The sequence below is a fragment of the Arvicanthis niloticus genome, chromosome 5, assembly GCF_011762505.2.
Source record: "Arvicanthis niloticus isolate mArvNil1 chromosome 5, mArvNil1.pat.X, whole genome shotgun sequence".
Taxonomy (NCBI): domain Eukaryota; kingdom Metazoa; phylum Chordata; class Mammalia; order Rodentia; family Muridae; genus Arvicanthis; species Arvicanthis niloticus.
This window is the reverse complement of record NC_047662.1, coordinates 33,835,678-33,854,973: the sequence shown is the minus strand read 5'-3', so window position 1 is coordinate 33,854,973 and position 19,296 is coordinate 33,835,678. Positions and strand designations below refer to the sequence as shown.

Below are 19,296 nucleotides of genomic sequence, written 5' to 3'. Positions count from 1 at the left end.
TTTTGTTGTCAGTGGTCCTGTGCATCAGAAAGCTGATTGGGGTAGCATCCATGCGAAGATATGCCAGCTGCTAATTCCTCTGCGCACCACCATGCCCTTCTACAACTCAGAGGAAGAGAGGCAGCATGGTCTGCAGCAGCTGCAGAGGCGACAGGCAAGTCCTACAGCCAGTAATGGTGAGGGCAGGGCCTTGGTCTTTATGTTCCCAATCCCAGGGCCGGTCACTGGGTCATTTCCCATGGTTTCACTGAATACCCACTGGACTGGTTTGCTTGGATGGCCATAAGATGGGGTGGTACAAACAACAGACATTCATTTTCTCAACACTGTTGGAGACTGAAAGTCCAAGTCAAGGTTCGTACCTTACCCCCTCCCCTCTCATTCCATCTTTCTTTGTCCCCCACTTCCCTTCCTTGTTCTCTCCCAGCCCTGAGCATCTTAGAGTGCACACAGATGCCTGAGTTGCAGGTGGACACCTGAGGACAACCTCGGGTGTCCTTCTTCAGAGCTATCTACCTTGACTTTGTTATTATAAAACAGGGTCTCTCACAGGGCTGGGTTTTACCAAGCAGGTTAGCCTAGCTGGACAGTGAGTCCCAGGGCTCTGCTGCCTATGGCTGACCCTCAGTGCTGGGAGAGCAAATGTGCCCACCATGCCTATCTTTTTAACATGGTTTCTGGGTATTGAACTTGTTTGGTATAGTTTTATAAAACCATGCCACTGCCTTTTCCCCAAGCTTCTGTGCCTCCAGCCCCTCCCTGTTCCTTTTGTTCATCAGGTTTAGTGTTAACCCGGCTTCCGGTTTTTTTTTTTGTTTTGTTTTGTTTTTGTTTTGTTTTTTTTCTGAATCCTCTGATAAAAGATATATTTTGTTACCTTAACTTGCCTACTAGGCACAATTAATGAGCGTAAATATCTCCTGGCTGGCAATTCGTGCACTTACCAATTTATTATCTCTGTCTGTCTCGCTTCCACCCTAAACATTGGGGCTTGTTCCAATTAGCCCCTGCCAAACATCTTTGGCCACTCACCCGCAGAATTAGGAAGATTGAGAACCACTGCCATAATGAGATATTTACAATATAAATACACCAAAAGGAATATATTAAGGTATAAAGGCATTGTCTTATGTCATCTATAGCATTGCTAAATTAAATTTTCTTAAAATTAGTTCAGGGACGTACATCAGTTGGTATGTGCTTGGCTAGCAGGCATCAAACTCTAGGTTGAAGCTTTGGTTTCACATAAAACTGGGTGGTGGCACATGCTCACCCACATAGTGAGTTTGAGGCTGTCCTAAACTACATAAAAACTCTGTCTTTAAAGGTAAATAAAACACAACAATGAAAAGAACTACAGGATTGATGTGTGCTGTTCATCCGAGAGCTCGTGTCCAACACTCCTGTCTGCCAAATTCTGAACTAAAATGAAAGATGTCTGTTCCTGGACCTTGGCCTCACCATCCCAAGTTTGCATTTTTATCCACCCCACCCCTCAATCGCAAGTCCACCTAGTACAGGAAGGCTCACCGAGTCCCCTCAGCAGACATTGGCTTTGCCTGCAGGTGTTTCCACCTTGCATTTTACCTCGTCTCAGAGTACCTATTCTGTCTTCCACAGAAGCACTTGATTGAATTCTGCTACACCGTTGCCCAGAAATATCTCTTTGAAGGAAGACATGAAGATGCGGTCCCTGCAGCTCTGCACTCCCTTCGCTTCCGCATGAACGTGCACGGGCTGAGCTCGGTTGAGCTTGTGCCTGCTTACCTGCTCCTGGCTGAGGCCAGCCTTGGTGAGTGGAACTGACTTTAGAGCCCTGGAGCCAGTTGATCCTCGACAGGAGCAAGACACCCTTTGTGGAAGAAGAGGGTTGGAATGAAGGCTGGCATAGGGGCATGGAAGCTATGGCCACAGCTGACAGAAATCCACTCAAGCTGGGCCTGGTGTCATTCACCTTCAATCCCAGCACTGGAGAAGCAGAGGCAAGAAGCCACCCTTGTCTACATAGGGAGTTCTAGGACAGCTAGGACTACATAGAGAGACTCTATGTCACAAACAAAACAAACAAAACAACAAAAAGAAATCCACTCACGCTTACCTGGATAAAGGGAAGAAGTCAGTTAGGTTGTTGGGGTGTCCTGGGTGGTTATAGGAAACTGGCTGGCCTCTCAGACGTTCTCTCATGTCCCTTCTTTTTCCTCTCCTTTTTAAAGCGCCCCTTACAAAATCTAGGATGACCTCTCACTCACTAGGTAGCCTAAGGGGTGACTGACTTTCTGACCCTCCTGCCTCCACCACCTTTCCTTCCAGTGCTACGTTTTCAGGCCAAAACTACATTCCCAAGATATGTGCTGTTGGGGACCAAACCCAGGTCTTCATACATGGTGGGCCAACACTCTACCAACTCAGCTACACCCCCAGCCCTCTTTCTTGTCTTTGTTCCTCTGTATATATCTACTATGGTGTGCCTATCTGTAGACTAAATTTTAATATCCTCTATTCACTGTAGGAGACAGTTAGTCCTCAGATATCAGATCCAGTTATATCTTCATGTCCTCTGGATTTAAGTTGAGAGGCAGACATGGCTTAGCATCTGATTTCCATTACAATTTCCCAGAAGACAGAATTTTGTTAACCTAGTTGGAATGTAGCATCTACCGTTGTTCCCTGGAGTCAAAGTCATAGTTCAGAACCGGGAACCCGCCTCCCTGAGTGAGAGAGAGCACGTGCTCAGCTGTCACCTGCCTGAGGGCAGCTACAGATGAGCATTTCAGAGGAGGATTTAGACCCTTGAGCATCTGCAGTGTTTTAGGCACCATATACATCTTAATAGCCATCATTTTGAATATCATTCTTCAGGCTAAGACTATAGCTCATCAGTAAAGCACATTGCCTAGCATATGTAGAGTCCTAGGTTCAAGTCCCAGCTTTGAAAATAAAAAGTGAGGTCAAGCTAGAGGTTAAGCTGTTGTTGGTATAGTATAAGTACTCCATCCAAGCCTTATGTCGAATGCAGAAGGGTCCCTGTGTCTGGAACTCTCTAGTGTCCATTTCCCATCAAACTCCCCCTTTACAAGCACAGTGAAGCCTTCCATTCAGAATTCTCCAAAAATACATTCATAGCCCCCAAAGTTGCAGAATTGGAAAGAGTCACAACTCAGAGACACATTTCCTCTCTTGCTGCCATTTGTTAAATCTTCTCTCTGAAATAGTCTTTCAGCTTTTCCTTGGCTCTTTTGACTTTTAGAGATTATTGGCAAATTTTAAAAATATACATTATTTAATGTATCTGAGTGTTTAACCTGCAGGTATGTTTGTCTATCACCCATGTTCCTAGTGTCTGAGAAAGCCGGAAGAGGGCACAAGATCACTTGGAATTAGAGTTATGGACACCACGTGGGTGCTGGGAACTGAACCCTTTGTCCTCTTAATTGCCAAGCCAACTCTTTAGCCTTGTCAGTCATATAAAGCATCCTAGTTGGGTTTGTCTGCTGTTTCCTTGTTGGGGACAGGAATGTCACCGAGGTGACAGTGTGTTCTTAATCCATGCTATCAACTGACAGTTTTCCCATTACTGATGCTAACCCATAGGCAACACTGATCAGAATGTATTAGATGGAAAATCCAGAAGTAAGATCTAGAGTGGAGGCAGGAAGGTAGGAGTTCAAGGCCACCCTCAGCTACAGAGTCTAGATGCCTTGCAGCTGAGCTCTGTTTAAAGATCATAGTTGGCTTTATTTGCAGTTCTAGAACCAGGCAGCATCTCCTTCTACCAAGTAGGAGATGTGCTCCCAAATGCTTACCATCACACTGACTACAGTGGTGCCCTCCGGCTTCTCTGTCACGAATCAGGCTAATTCTAGTTTTGTTTTATGAGTTGGTACTTTGGAGTCATGTAAACATCCTCCCCCCCCCTTTTTTTTTTTTAACCAAACTCTCAATGAATTTATTCATTTATAGCCATTTATCGTGACTCCTGGTTCCCTGTCTTAATCCCTGGGTTTTTAACCCACTACAGTTAGTACTACTCATGTGTTCGAACTGTCCCTGATTTGACCACTCAAGCTGGCTTTTTATCTCCATTTTTTATTTTTTGAGTGCCTGCTTTCTGAAACAGCATCTCTTAGAATACCGTCTGCCCCCTCTATTTTTATTTTTCCACAGAAAATGAATCTGGACACCAAAAGCTGTTCACTAGACTTTCTCATTGCTATGGGGTCTTACCTGTGCTGGAGCTAACGAGTGTACAGAATTAAGGGATGGATGTGTAAACACAATACATGTCACATCCATGTTAGACACAAATAATCTCAGCATCACACAAAAGGAATTCACGAACAAGGTGAATGTAGCTCAGCGAGGTGATTTGGGGTGCCCAAGACCCAAACCTGTCGAGCAAGCAGCACACAGAGACAGGGAACCTGGCAGGCAAGCACGGGGACAGGAAGGTCACTTGGGTTTTATTTTAGTGCAGGTGCTGACTGTGTCTTTTCCCCACTGGCTGGGTCTGACTTCACAGTCTGCTGCAGTTGGCTAGTTTGAAAAGGAAATGAAGGTGAGTGGGAAGGGGCGGGCCATTTAAATCAAGTTTTGAGAATGCAGCAGGGTTTTTGTGTAAGCAGATATTTAACAGATGAGGGGATCTAAACATTTCCATAAAGGTTTTTCCATAAAGCCTTTGGTGTTTGGCTTCTTTCACTTAGCATGCTGTCTTCAAGCCGTCCTCTTTGTAGCATGTATACAGGCAATATTCTGTTTATGACTAACCACAGTTCACTCATGGGTAAGGATATGCTTATCAACTGGTGAGCATCTGTTATGGGTGGATTGCTGTGAACATTCATGAGCGACTTTGGGCAACAATAAATGTTTGTATCAATGAATAAACCAATGTATGATAACCCATATATCATCATATATTCTTTAGTTAAAATAGGAATTATAACCTTATTTATTTATTCATTTATTTAGGGGTTTTTGAGATAGGGTATCTCTACAGAGCCTTAACTGTACTGGAACTCCAGGCAATCCTTCTTCGTCCCAAGTGCTGGAATTAAAGGCATGCACCACCAAGCCTGGCTTACACCTCTTTTATAACGGACTTTTGACAGGTCTGGGCCGGATAGTGCAGGCTGAAGAATATCTATCCCAAGCCCAATGGACAGTCCTCAAATCAACTGACTGTAGTAACGCCACCCACTCTTTACTGCATCGGAACCTGGGCCTGCTCTACATAGCCAAGAAGAACCTCGATGAAGCCCGGTACCATCTGGCTAATGATGTGAGCGAGCTCACTAAAAACACCTGGGCATTTCCAAGAACTGCTCCGTTTAGTGTCTCTCTTAACTGAGCCTTTCTCTAACAGTACTGCTTATACTGACTGTTTTGGGAGCAGCAAGAACTCAGCTCTAGTGACCCCAGTTCAAGCCTTTCTACTTCCTGGCTATGCAAATGTGGCCAGGCTCTATCTCTCCCCTCCCCCTCCTCAGTTGTCTGAGGCTAATCTGAAAAAATAGAACTGCACAGTGCTAACAGAAGGGCTCTGCTTCTGTCTCCAGCCCTGCACAGTGCTAACAGAAGGGCTCTGCTTCTGTATCCAGCCCTGCTAGTTCTGTGACAAGTTATTTAACCTTTTCATCACATGTAAGACACAAATCATAAACCGGTCCCAACCACATCAGCGCATTGCAGAGATTAATAATAGAAGATTGTACTGGACTTTGTGGCTATTGGTTAAAATAATATTACTGTCTCTTCTTCAGAGAGTGGTTATTAAATTTAAATGAGCTAGATCTATAAGAAAGCACTTACAATCTGTAAACTTGTACAGATGTGAGGTGCGGGAGTCAGATGAGCCGCTCTTCTCAAGTTAGGGAGTTCCTCGTCAAATTTGGGGCTGGAAACTAGTACCAGATAGAGTTCCTGCACCTGATCCACACTAGGTTGGGTCATATTGTGCTCCCATGGGGCCTTTCTGTAGTCGATACCCTGACCTTTCCTCTATGCAGCCTTCCCTCTGGCTGCCTGCCTCTGTGCTTGCCTTAGACTCTTCCCTGTACTTCGAGGCCATAGTGCATGCATCTCTGCCCTGGGATGCAGACCTCCATGGTTGTCCTGAACACCACCGCTGTCTGACTTTGCTAGGGACTGAAGAGTGAGAGGCACAGCAGGGGGCAGGAGGGCAGAGATACGGTGGGGAGGGTTGAGTGCGCCCACCTCAGTTCTGGCAGAAGCAGTCAGCTTTCCTCTCTGGATACAGCTCCTGTCTAGTGGCCATAGCTCCAGCTCTGGCTGGTCTCTGTTACCCGTGCTGTCTCCTCTGGTTTTCTGAGGTACAGGGATGGCAATAGATCCTTGTCATTGCTGTTCTTGGTGCTCCGTTGACCCTCTTGCTTTTGTGACTTCCATGTCTTCAGTCACTCTTCCATTAAGTGACTTCAGGCAGCCCTATGTCATTTGTTTCTGTACAAGCCCTTAACCAATACTTTTTTTTTTTTGAGAGAGGGTCTTACTTATTACATAGTCCTGGCTGTCCTGGAATTTGATATGGGGACCAAGCTGGCCTTGAACTCAAAGAGATCTACCTGCCTCTGCCTCCTGAATGCTGGGCTTAAAGGTGTGCGCCACCATGTCTGGCAACTTTTCTTCATTTATGTTTGTCTCTACCCCCTACATCCTTCAGTTAATTAAGTAGAGGCACATTCTGTCTTGTGCTGACCACACAGTTAGGAATTAGATCAAAACCTCAAAACCATGTTTCCTGAGTGCACACACACACACACACACACACTGTTGTTGTTGTTTGTTTTCCTTTTGAACAGGGTCTCACTATGTATCCTAGCTGACCTCAGTCTCATAGAGATCCGCTTGCTTCTGCCTCCCAAGCGCTGAGATTAAAGGTGTGTGGCAGATTAAGGGTGCGTGGCACACTGTCTCTAGCTGCCTCCCAAGCGCTGAGATTAAGGGTGCGTGGCACACTGTCTCTAGCTGCCTCTTTTGAGACAAGATCTTATTATCCACTTCAGGTTTATTTTGATCCTGCTTTGGCCTCCTGAGAGCTGGGATTACGGATTTTTGATATCGCACCTACATTTCTTCCCCCTTCTTTACTGCACACTTCACTGATACAAACTACAGAATCACCCATTTTCACTGTCCACTTCAGTAAGTTTCAGTGCATTTACAGAGCCACACAACCAGTGGCTTCCCGTCACTCAGAGAAGCCCCTTATTTCCTTTTTTTTTTCCCCGAGACAGGGTTTCTCTGTGTAGCCCTGGCTGTCTTGGAACTCACTCTGTAGACCAGGCTGGCCTCGAACTCAGAAATCCTCCTGCCTCTGCCTCCCAAGTGCTGGGATTAAAGGCGTGGGCCACCACCGCCCGGCCCCTTGTTTCCATCTGCACTTATTTCCCATTCTAATGCCAACCCCAGGCAGCCAGGCTCTGTCTGCATAGATTTTTCTTGCTTCCTTTTTTCCTTCCCACCTTCCTTCCTTTTTTTCTTTCTTTCCTTTTTTTTTCATCAATTACATGGTTTTCGAGGGACTCAGGTGCCTTCTCTTATTCCTGTGATAGATTTATTTTGCCAGTTGTGCATATGGGACAGAAGATGTCAGGACCTCAGGAGGCTACTTCCACCTGGCCAACATTTTCTATGGCCTTAAGAAAATGGAGCTGGCTGACACACTGTATACAAAGGTAAGCTGCAGAATGTGGGGCCTCAGGACTAGCACTCATGCCTGGCATCTATAACCAGAGTCAGGCCACTGCAGACATGCCCCGAAGCTGACTGACATGCCAGCCTACACAGCCAGTCCTGGGCTACTCACTTTCCCCTTTTTCTTTGTCTAATGCTAACAGAGGCCCATCCTTAGCATCTGTAGAGAGACTCAGAGAGAACCAGAGCTCACGGCAGGCTCTGTCACACCCACACAGCCAGTGAGGCAGGCATATAGAGGTATACAATAGAGAAGTATCAAGTATGGTGCCACCAAGGCTGACCCTGAGTCTGGTCTAGGGCCCACATGGTGAAAGGAGAGAACTGACTCCTGAATGGTGACCTCTGACCTCCCATGCATGTTGCAGCACCTGCACCCCCAAGTCCCCTCATAAGTAAGGTAGACTTAAGTTTTTAAAATTATGCTTCTATATATTTATTATTACATTAACTTTTAGTGTCTGTGCACATGCACCATGTCACACTGATGTTTCCCCTCCACCATGTGGGGCTGGAGATGGAAGTCTCATTAGCACATTTGGTGGCAGTCACCTTTACTGTTGAGGCCCCTTTCTAAGCTCCTGAGTTTCTATCTGTCTGTCTGTCTATCTACCTATCTACTTAACATTCCAACTGCAGTTTCCCCTCTGTCCTCTTCTCCAGGTGCCCCCTCCACCTCCTCTCTTCCCCATCCACTCCTCCCTTTCTCTTCAGAAAAGGGCAGGCCTCCCCTGGATATAAAGCAGCCATGGCAAATCAAGTTGCAGTAAGACTAGGCACATCCTCTCCAATTAAGTGTAGATGAGGCATCCCAGTAGGGAGAAGGATCAACCCAGCAGGTCTCAAAGGCCAACAAGAGTCAGAGTCAGCCCCGCTCCCACTCTTAGGAGTCCCATAAGAAAACCAAGTTATATGACTGTAACACATGTGCAGAGGGCCTAGGTCAGTCCCATGCAGGCTCCCTGGTTGGCTCATTCTCTGTGAGCTACTAGGTGAGTTGACTCTATTGGCTTTTTTGTATTACTATTATTATTATTTGAGACAAGGTCTCTCTAGTTAGTTTGAGACAAGGTCTTTCTAGTTAGTCCTGGCCAACCTAGAACTCACTATGTAGACCAGGCTGTCCTTAAACTCACAGAGATCCTTCTGACTCTACCTAATGAGTGATGGAATTAAAGCCTTGCACCATCACACCCAGCTTAAAATTCTTTTGTGTGTGTGCATGTTTGTGTATGTGTGTATATACATGTGTATATGTGGCTGTGTGTGCTTGCATGTGGAGGTCACAGTCCAGCCTTGGGTGTTCTTTTCCAGGCACCATCCACAGGGTCTTTATGCTTTGAAGCTTGCCAAGTAGGCTACACTGTCTGGCCAGCAAGCCCCAGAGGTCCTCCCATCTCTGCTCCCCAACACCAGCATTTACAAGCTTGTGTCATTGCATTTATTTCCAGTGGGTGCTGGGATCTGAACTTGGGTTCTCATGCTTGCTCAGTTAGCACTTTCTCTCCTGCCTCCCAAGCTCTTTTCTATAAAAACTTTCCAGTGTCTGAACATGCCAGTTATCCATTCAGCAATCCTCTCTTAGGCAGCTGCCGTTTCTGTGTGGGGTAGAGGCCATCATGCTGTGACTGTGGATTTTTCTTTCTTAGAAAAAGGTGGGGGCTGGAGAGATGGCTCAGAGGTTAAGAGCACTGACTGCTCTTCCAAAGGTTCTGAGTTCAATTCCCAGCAACCACATGGTGGCTCACAACCATCTGTAACAGGGATCTCATGCCCTCTTCTGGTGTGTCTGAAGACAGTGACAGTATACTCACATACATGAAATAAATAAACAAATCTTTAAAAAAAAAAAAAAAAAAAGAAAAGAAAAGAAAAAGGTGCTTTGGTGTGGCTGAACACCAGGGAACTTTGGAGTCAGACAGAACTGGGTATGCAGCCAGTCTGTGCCATTTGTCAGCTCTTTCCAGAAGTTCAGTGTGTTGGTAACTTCTCTAAGCCTGAGTTTATTCACATGTAAATAGGAGTAATAAGCACACGCTTCACAGTGGTAGCTGCCTTAGGGTTTCCATTCCTGTGAAGAGACGCTATGACCAAGGCATCAAGGCAAACATTTACTTGGGACTGGTTTACAGTTTCAGAGGTTCAGTCCATTATCATCATGGAGGGAAGCTTGTCAGCGTGCAGGTAGACGTGGTGCTGAAGGAGCTGAGAGTTCTAATATCTTGATCCGAGGACAGCCAGGAGACTAGAATTCCACACTGGGCGGAGCTTACCCTAAAGCCAACCCCCATAGTGACACACCTACTGGAACTAGGCCACACCTCCTAATAGTGCTATTCCCTGTAGGCCAAGCATTCAAATCCATGAGTCTATGGGAACCAAACCTATTCAAACTACCACTGTAGCCATTGATCCTAGGCCCAGGCAGGGCTGCCCCTGATGAGCCTGTCCAGCCCTTGTCTGGACTCTCGGGGCTCCTTCTGCTTCCAAGCACAGTAAGAATGAGAACTTCCCAACTCAGGAAACCTGGCCTTGTACAGTGTGTTCCCAACTGGCTGGCTAGTGGCTAACCCTGGCCTTCTGGTCTGATCACCCTTCTTTCCCAACAGGTCTCGGAGATTTGGTATACGTATCTGAACAGTCACTATCAAGCCCTCTTACAGGCTCGTACCCAACAAACAGATTTACTGGGCAAACAGTTTGTGAATGACACCGGCTTGGGTAAGTGGCAAGTCTAGCAAACAGAACAGTGGCTTTTCCTCCCTAAGACTCAGGCCTTGCCTCTGTTCTCATGAAGCCCATTGTGGAGATGGAGAGAACATGGAGACATAGGGCTCAAAGAGCTTGTACCAATGTCAGGAGGAATTGAGACCCCCACTATTACACATAATCCTCAGCAGGCTGATAAGGGCAGATTTAGAGAAGAAGGGGACCCCCTTACTAAACCCTGGTGGTTTCTACCTACCAATTTTTTGGTTTTCCCTCCAGGATACATAAGCCCAGGGAAGCTCTGTGCAGAAGCTACCTTGTTGATTCCTCCTGACTGACAGGATCTTCCTCCTTTCCAGTGTGTGAGGTCCTCAATGGTAGGGCCAGACTTGAGCCATCTCCATCCCAAGCCCAGCAAAGGGCTGCATATTGGGTAGAACTGTGTGTGGCATTGTCCTCTGAGATGGTAAAGAGATGGGAGATCTAGTTCCACTCAAAAGTCACCCGTCCCGGTGCAGTGACGATGCAGAGCCCGTTTGCAGCACAAAGGGACACGCCACAGGTACAAGTTCTAACAGGAGTCCCAGAATGAAGATATGAAGATTGGTAGGTGGCCCTGAAAGGGTGACTGAGGGCAAGACTTTAAGCTAAGGTTCTGAAAGTTAGTAACCTCATCCAGTTTCCTCATCAGGAAAGTGGTTCACATTGTAGCAGAAACAGCCACGCACAGGTAGCCATGCTTAGCATCATGGGCTTGTGCTTTTTGCCTTTTTCTTTAAGCTTATTACTTACACATGTGCTCTTAAGTGCTGTCCCATAATGACTGTCCAATAAATGGTGAATGGCACAGAAGCAAAAGCCTCTGGGAAGAAGTCGTTTATAAGCCCAGCACTTAAGAGGTAGAGGCAGGGGCATCAGAAATCCAAGGCCAGCCTGAGCTACATAGTCAGTCTGATACCAGTCTGGATTACATGAGACCATGTTTCAATAAAATATAAACAAACAAACAAAGAAAAAATCTCTGGGGGAATAAACTCTGGTGGGGAACAGACAGGCTGTTGGTCAGCTGTCCTTGACCTTTGGAGGAGGAATTAGCGGGCTGCAACTGGAGCTGGGACTGAATGGTCCCAAGGAATCTGACCTGACCAGTTCCCTGTATTAGGAGCTCAGGAGATCTCAGTCTCTGAAATAGAAACCTTAGCAGCTTAGGGCACTCGTGGTCTCTCCACTACGGACCTGTTAGACCGAGCTACAGAGCTGTAGGAAGCCTACTTCCTACCCTGCTTTCTACTCCTGTGCTGTGTGTGCACTGTTTCCTCTAGGATTTGGGAGAGGAGGGTGCAGCAGGCTTAGTGTCTAGAGCAAGGACAGGTGTGTGTGTGTGTGTGTGTGTGTGTGTGTGTGTGTGTGTGTGTGTAGATACAGCCTGTCCCACACAGCCAGCTCCAGCAAGCCTCCTATTTCTGTTCCTCCCCAGCACTGGAGTCACAGGCCAAACTGCCATACCTGGTTTTCTGAACTCAGGTCCTTGTGGTCACATAGCAAGCTTTCTTACCCAGTAAGCCACCAATCTGCCCCCAACTCCCACTACCAAACCCTGCAAGGCTTGTGTTTCTTTCTTTCTCTCTTTCTTTCTTTCTCTTGTTCTTTTTTTGGGTTTTTTTTTTTGTTTTTGTTTTTCAAGACAGGGTTTCTCTGTGTAGCCCTGGCTGTCCTGAACTCACGCTGTAGACCAGGCTGGCCTCGAACTCAGAAATCTGCCTGCCTCCACCTCCCAAGGGCTTGTGTTTCTTTCTTCCTCTTCCAATGCAGATGAAGCCCAGGAAGCAGAAGCCATTCGGATCCTAACTTCAATCCTGATTATTCAAGAATCTACTTCCACCAAAGCACCCCAGAAAAGCATCCTTATTCTGAAGACCCTGAGCATCCTTTACTATCTGATGTTGGAGTATTCAAAGGTAAGCTTCTCCCAGAAAGCTCCTGTCTCGATGAAGTAGCAAAGCATCTAGAAGTCCCATTCAGCTCTGCCCACTTCCCCGGCCCAAGGTATCACTCTAGAACATTTCCAGACTGCTTGTGCAATGGACTCTGGATTTCCTCTCTGGGGGCTGGGAGAGACATTTTCCAGAGCTGCATGGAGGAACTGAATTGGAGGGCAGTTCAGGGAGAGGGAACCTGCATGCAGGAAGGTTCTGAGGATCCTTGTGTAGGCTCAAGTGGCAGCTGTGTCCCAGGTCCCTGTTGCTATGAGGATGTAGGAAGACAGGAGCTGCCATGCAACTGTTGAAAAGGATGCCAGCCACTGGCCAAAGCCCTCTGCATGGCTGGCATGTTTAGTTATCATCCCTTCTTTATAGATAAGGAAACTGAAGCACAGAAAGGCTTGGTTATGTTCCCAGTCTTATAGTCAGTAGCTGGTCTATCTCAGGCTATTGATTGAGTCATCCATTCAAGTATTTACTGAGCATCTACCACTTAAAAGTCTTTCTGCCCAGAATGGAGCAGACGGTAGCAAACAACCAGACAAGTTACTTCTCTGTAGAACTTAGGACTTTTGGAGGAAACATGCCACATAATTAGATAGACAACTGGATGTGTAATGTCATCTCAGACAGTAAAAAGTGCTATAAAGAAAAAATAGAGCAGAAGCGGGGGATGTGGGGAGAGGGAGTGTGAAGGGTGTGGTGTGTGTGAGGGATGGGGTATCTGTGAGGTGTGGGAGACTGTGTAAGGGGTGGAGCCCTGTATGAGGGGTGGGGCATGTGTGCAAGGGGTGGAGCCCAGTGTGAGGGGTGGAACCCTGTGTGAGGGTTGAGCCCTGTGTGAGGGGTGGAACCCTGTGTGAGGGGTGGAGCCCAGTGTGAGGGGTGGGGCATGTGTGTGAGAAGTGGAGCCCAGTGTGAGGGGTGGAGCCCAGTGTGAGAAGTGGAGCCCAGTGTGAGGGGTGGAGCCCAGTGTGAGAAGTGGAGCCCAGTGTGAGGGGTGGAGCCCAGTGTGAGAAGTGGAGCCCAGTGTGAGGGGTGGAGCCCAGTGTGAGGGGTGGAGCCCTGTGTGAGGGGTGGAGCCCCATGTGAGGGGTGGGCTTTCTGTGAGGAACACACGGGGAATTCCACAATCTCCTCACAGCTTCATTTCCTCCCTCCTTTTCTTCAACAAACTTTGTTAAGCCTTGGGTACCTGGTGCTCTGTAAAGGGTCTGAAGGAGCTCAGTATGGTCACAAGAGTGTGACAGCAAAGCTCAGGGCTCTGTGGGAGCACACCCTTTTCTACAGGTCAGGGTCCGCCTGGGGGGAAGTCATCATGCCACAGGGTGCTGAGGATGTTAGGTTTATTAATGGTGCTTAGACAAAAGAGCCCATGTGGATATCGAGACTCAACACCTCCCTCCTTCATGTCTAAAACCGTCACTGTCTAAAACCGCAGAGTCCCTGCCTCTTCGTTTGATTCCTGTTGCTGTATCAAAACACCATGACCAAAAGCAACTTGGGGGAGAAGAGTGTTTATTTCAGCTTACACCTCGGTCACAGTCCATCCTTGAGGGAAGTCAGGGCAAGAACTGAAGCAGAAACCATGAAGGAATGATGCCTACTGGCTCATCCCTTCATACAACCCAGGCCCACCTCTTCAGGGATGGTGCTGCCTGGGCCCCACATCAGTTACCAGTCAGGACACTCTCTCACAGGCAGGGCCACAGGTCAGTCTGATCAAGGCCATTCTTCAGCTGAGCTTCCCCCTTTTCAGGGGCCCCTGGGACATACACCACACCTCCGCACTTCAATGCCTCTTTCCTACTTTCTCTGGTTCTCTGGCATACATTAACACTTAAGATCCAGTCATGCGCAGCTGAGAGTGGCAGTGCACATCTGTAATCTCGGCTCTCAGGGGTGGGCCGACCCTGCTTTGCTTCTGCCCTTGGAGCATCCAGGTACCAATGTGGGCCTGACCAGAATGAAAGGAACGAGGCTTGTCTGGGTGGGTGATGTCACGGGACCTTGGAGAAAGCCTTCTCCGAGGATTCTCAGTGTTACAGCTCTTCTACACGGTATTCCCTGAGACAGCTCCTCCTGGCCTGTGGATAACAAGGGCTATATAAACCTTGGGGAGTAGGTAGGGTTTTTGGGGAGATTGTATACATTATTGGCTGGGGCTGAGGTGCGGGAATGCTTTATTTGCATGAAGAGGGATTCCAGGTAATTTGGCCATCAAGGCTGTTGGAGGTGGTAGAAGTGTGTGTGTGTGTGGGGGGGAGGGTTGTCAGTAGGGCTACAGGCCTCCAGGGGCATGCAGGCCTAGAATAGCTACGGAGTGATCCTTACTCTTGCTAGTCTCAAGATGTCATTGGACATCATTGGACATAGCTTGACCTCATTCTTACTTCAAGCCTATGTTGTGCCCACTTCCCACCCACCCCCATCCTCCTACCCTCCACTCTCCCATAACCATGTTCCCTTGACCCACACTTGGGAAGTAGAGACTGTAGGACCATAAGTTCAAGTCATCCTCAACTATACAGTAAGTTTGAGGCCAGCCTGGGCTATGAGAGAACCTGTCTCAAAACAAACCCCCAGTATCATCATGTTTTTCTTATTCACTGTGCTTATTGTCCTTCCTGCTGTGTAAGTTTCACAAGGACACAGGTTTCTGTGTATGTCAGTCCCTGGCAGATAGCAGCCAGCTGATAAGAAGAAAGGGCAGAAAGGATAGAAACCAGAGACTACCCTGAGATAGATGTCCTATGGAACCTCTGTAAAGTCAGACCTCTGGGCCCCAGGGGTCTCCAGGATATTTTACTTCTGACACCAGTGAGCCCTCTGCCTCCTGGCCCTGGTCCATGGCTCAGGACCATCCCTGCTAGCTCTCACTCTGCTAAGGAGGTGTACCTGTCTGTCTGTCCTTTTCTGGTCAAGTCGGGTGAGCTTTCCCTGGCTGTGGAGAGAAGGTGATCTCTCCCCCCCCCCGCTCCCCCAGTTTCTGAGCTAAACACAAAATCAGTTTCTCATTGTTATTCTTTCCCGAGGCCACTTCCACCTAGTACTGCAATTCTGTTCCAGGCGAAGGAATATGCCACGAAGGCCCTCAGTCTAGCTGAGACTTATGTCAGTGAGGAGGAGCAAAGGTACATTCAGGAGTTGCTGAGTGTCATCTCAGCCGAGGAAAAGCAGCTCACCACCTAGAGAACACCTTGCTGGTGCTGCTGGGGGCTGTGGCCTGACCGATGATGTGGAGCTGTTCACAGGTCCTCTGGCCTGCTCCCACCCCTCCCTGGGGACTTCCTGAGGGACTGTGATCCTATTAGCTTGTGATGTATAGAGCTTTGGGCACAGTGTTCAATAAAACTGCTGTTTATCATGACCTTGCCCTTGGCTTTTCATGCTTCTGTTTGGCTCTGGGTAATATATTGCTACATTGCTGTATTGGTGTTTGTAATTAAACTACAAGCAGTTCATCATGTTCCCTGCAAGCCCCACCCACCCCCACCCCAGAAGTATTCTTCCTAGTCTTTCTCCAAGTGAGAGGATGAGGGTTAGATTATATTGGAGCAGTTTCTCTGTCCCGGAATTATGTTAGCATTAATTGAGGCGGACTATGGGAAAAAATAATCCATTATAATCCCTAGAGCAATTGTTGAGAAAGTAATTTAAAATAGTTAAGAATGAACAAATGGATTAAAACAATATACTAGAAAAATGTCTACTTAGTGTAAGTGGAACAGAGAGATAAACAAGATGTGAAACAGAGAAGGACAAAGCATAGGTATAAGGGGGTCCCAGGAGGCACTGGCTAAGACACCATCTGAAGCAGGCACAAGCCATCTGTATTGTCTAGAGGAGAATTACCCTCCCACCACCCCACCCTCACCTCCGCCAAAAAAGACCTGGTAATGCAGAGGACAGACTGTGTCTCCACACCCAGACACACCTAATTTTAAAGCTCAAGTCTTTAGTAGTAGCTTTCTGACATGCGCGCATGCATTCATGCATGCATGCACACACATATACACCTCTTGAGGACTTTGAACACATAGCCCATCCTGGTTCACCTCCGCTGTTAGAGTCTACAGTTGCCTGGCATAGTAGTGCTCTCCTTTAATCCCAACACCTTGGAGGTAGAGGCAGGTGGACCTCAGTGAGTTGAAGGCTAGCCTGATCTGAAGAGAGTTCTAGGACAGCCTGGGCTATATAGAGAGACTCTGCCTCCAAACAAACAAACATCTACTAGGTTTAAATGTATGATCTTATTTTATGGTTCTTTTTGTCTGATAAGTTCTATTTTTTCTCTTCGTTTTTGGGTGATGATTTTTTTTTCCTCATTGCATTAAAAAAGGTGTCATTATACTTTACTCCATTCTCTGTCAGTTTGTGTTTCTGTGTTTTAGTGATTACCCTCAGAAGCTTGGGCAGTCACCTGAGTCCTATCAAAACCTAGCCTCAGAGCTGGGATGGAGCACAGGGTAGAGTGCTGACCTGGCCCTCGCAAACCCTGGGATCGATCCTCAGCACCACACAAACTGAGCATGATAGTACACCTGCCATCCCAGCACTCAGGAGCATCGGAAGTTCAGGGTCATTCTCAGCTACATAGAAAGTTTGAGGCCAACCTGGACTATATGACATTCTGTCTCAAAAAAAAAAAAAAAAAAATTAAAATCTGGTCGGTAGAGATGGCCGGTGGTCAAGGGACTTGCTGCTCTTCCAGAGGAGCTGGGTTCAATTCTCAGCACCTACACAGGGCTTCTCACAACTGCCTGTAACTTCAGCCACAGGGCACTCAACACCCTCTTCTGGATTTGGCAGGCAGGGTATCTTAGTTAGGGGTTCCATTGCTGTGAAGAGGCACCATGACCACAACAACTCTTACAAAGGCAAACATTTAATTGGGGCTGGCTTACAGTTTTGGAGGCTTAGCCCATTATCATCACAGAGGGAAGCATGGCAGTGTGCAGGCAGACATGGTGCTGGAGAAAGAGCCGACAGTTCTACATGTTGATCCACAGGCAGCAGCAGGAGACTTCGCACCACACTGGACCTAGCTTGAACATTTAAGACCTCAAAGCCTGTCCCCCGCCCCGACAGTGACACACTTCCTCCAACAAGGCCATTCCCCTAACAGTGCCACTTCCCACAGGCCAAGCATTCTAACACACAGTCTATAGGCGTCATTCCTATTTAAACCACCACGCAGGGCATGCATGTGGCATACACTCACATAAACATTCATGTAGAATAAATAAAATAAAATGAATTGTTCCTCTGGTTTTATGAGATAAGGTCTCACTAGATAGCCTGACTACTGTGGGACTCTCTATGAAGACTAGGCTGGCCTCAGATTCACAAAGGTCTCTTAGTACTGGGGTTAAAGGCACGTGCCAGCATACGGGGCCCAAAATGAATCTTAAAAAAACCAAACCCTTAAACTTAAATCATCTTTCCTGTAACATACAAAGCTTTTACAATCTCTGAGCCACATTTATCACCTCACAACTTGTATACTGATATTTACTTTAAATAAATCTTAAGCCCACAGCCTTATTATTATTTTATAAAGTCTCCATATTCTTACTTTTCCTGCTTTCTGCATAGGCTCACACTGCTGATGAATCATTTAGTATTTCCTATAATGAGGTCTCTGATGGCAAATTCTCAGGTTTCTTTTCCTTTATTAATCTGAAAGGGTTTTTCTTTTGCCACCATCTTTGGGCTTCTCTGTGAAGATGCACTTCACCTTCATATGTGATGTGCTGATACCTAAACAGTCGCAGTTCCCAAGAGCTTTGTCAAAGGTGGTTTACTTGACCCCCAAAGACTATACCAGGTTAAAAGAATTGGTTCTCTGGTGATACCGAGGCCCTTCATTGAGTGGCTAAGCTTCCCACCATCATGTTTTTCCTTTGCATTAAAATCTTCACAGTGAAAATTAATATTTTTAAGGGCAGGGCTGAGGGATTACCCCTGAAAGCCTGCCCGGGTGGGTTGGAGCGGGGCATTCTCTCTCAGTTGCAAGCACACGCTCACAGTTACAAATTACATCATGTCTGGGAACCTATGTTTAGCAAAGGTCATTCTTCGGAGGTGACCTGCATTCTTACAATAGGAATACGTTAATTGTGCATCCTGGACCGGTGCTGTTCTAAAGGGCCCGGGATGACCACAATTCTCCCTAAATGGCTCTAACACCCCTGGGTCTCACCATGTCCTGCTGCCACTCCAGGTACAGATGAGGCGACTCCATATTCACAATGACTGTAAGGAACCACATCCTTCAGACCCAAGAGCTCACATAAAACAAACATTTGGCAAAGAAGTGTTTAAAAATTGATGAGGCAGCATGATTTGAGCGACAGAACTTGCCTCCGTTTCACTGGATACAGCGTCTGTCCCAATCCATCAGATCAATGGCATTGTGGTGGAGATTCGTATTTTATGTTCGTTCATATTCAGACACAGATTCAATGGCTAATGAGGTGGGAGTGTTGGACTGGTGGATGTCGGTAAAGGCACTTGCCCCAAACCTGACCACCCGAGTCCTGTCCCCAGGACCCACAGAGTCGAAGGACGGAAGCGATTCCTCTGACCACCACTCCTCAATACACACAACTCCTCAGTGTGTGTGCCATGGCATGTGCATGCACACATACACATACACATGCACACACAATGGGTGGGTAAATAAAAAGCCGGGCGGTGGTGGCGCATGCCTTTAATCCCAGCACTTGGGAGGCAGAGGCAGGTAGATTTCTGAGTTCAAGGCCAGCCTGGTCTACAGAGTGAGTTCCAGGACAGCCAGGGCTACACAGAGAAACCCTGTCTCGGAAAAAAACAAAAACAAAACAAAACAAAATGTCATTTTAAAAGTTTCAAGCTGACAAGCCGC

At 47.1% G+C, this 19,296-nt stretch overlaps 1 protein-coding gene across 6 annotated transcripts in view; it reads left to right on the top strand.

The window, feature by feature from the left end:
- Zmynd12 (zinc finger MYND-type containing 12) overlaps nucleotides 1-15,777 on the top strand; it is a 35,165-nt gene extending 19,388 nt beyond the window's left edge. For 3 of the 6 annotated variants that reach the window (XM_076934302.1, XM_034503232.2, XM_076934303.1), the window contains exons 2-8: nucleotides 13-154; nucleotides 1,621-1,792; nucleotides 5,112-5,281; nucleotides 7,575-7,697; nucleotides 10,326-10,437; nucleotides 12,238-12,383; nucleotides 15,477-15,777. In XM_076934302.1, the coding sequence (XP_076790417.1) occupies nucleotides 92-154; nucleotides 1,621-1,792; nucleotides 5,112-5,281; nucleotides 7,575-7,697; nucleotides 10,326-10,437; nucleotides 12,238-12,383; nucleotides 15,477-15,599 (909 nt within the window). In that variant the 5' untranslated portion in view covers nucleotides 13-91 and the 3' untranslated portion in view covers nucleotides 15,600-15,777. Of the gene's footprint in view, nucleotides 1-12; nucleotides 155-1,620; nucleotides 1,793-5,111; nucleotides 5,282-7,574; nucleotides 7,698-10,325; nucleotides 10,438-12,237; nucleotides 12,384-15,442 lie in introns of all 6 variants that reach the window. The other 3 variants (XM_076934298.1, XM_076934299.1, XM_076934301.1) reach the window with 3 other exon arrangements.
- The last annotated feature ends 3,519 nt before the right edge of the window (nucleotides 15,778-19,296 follow it).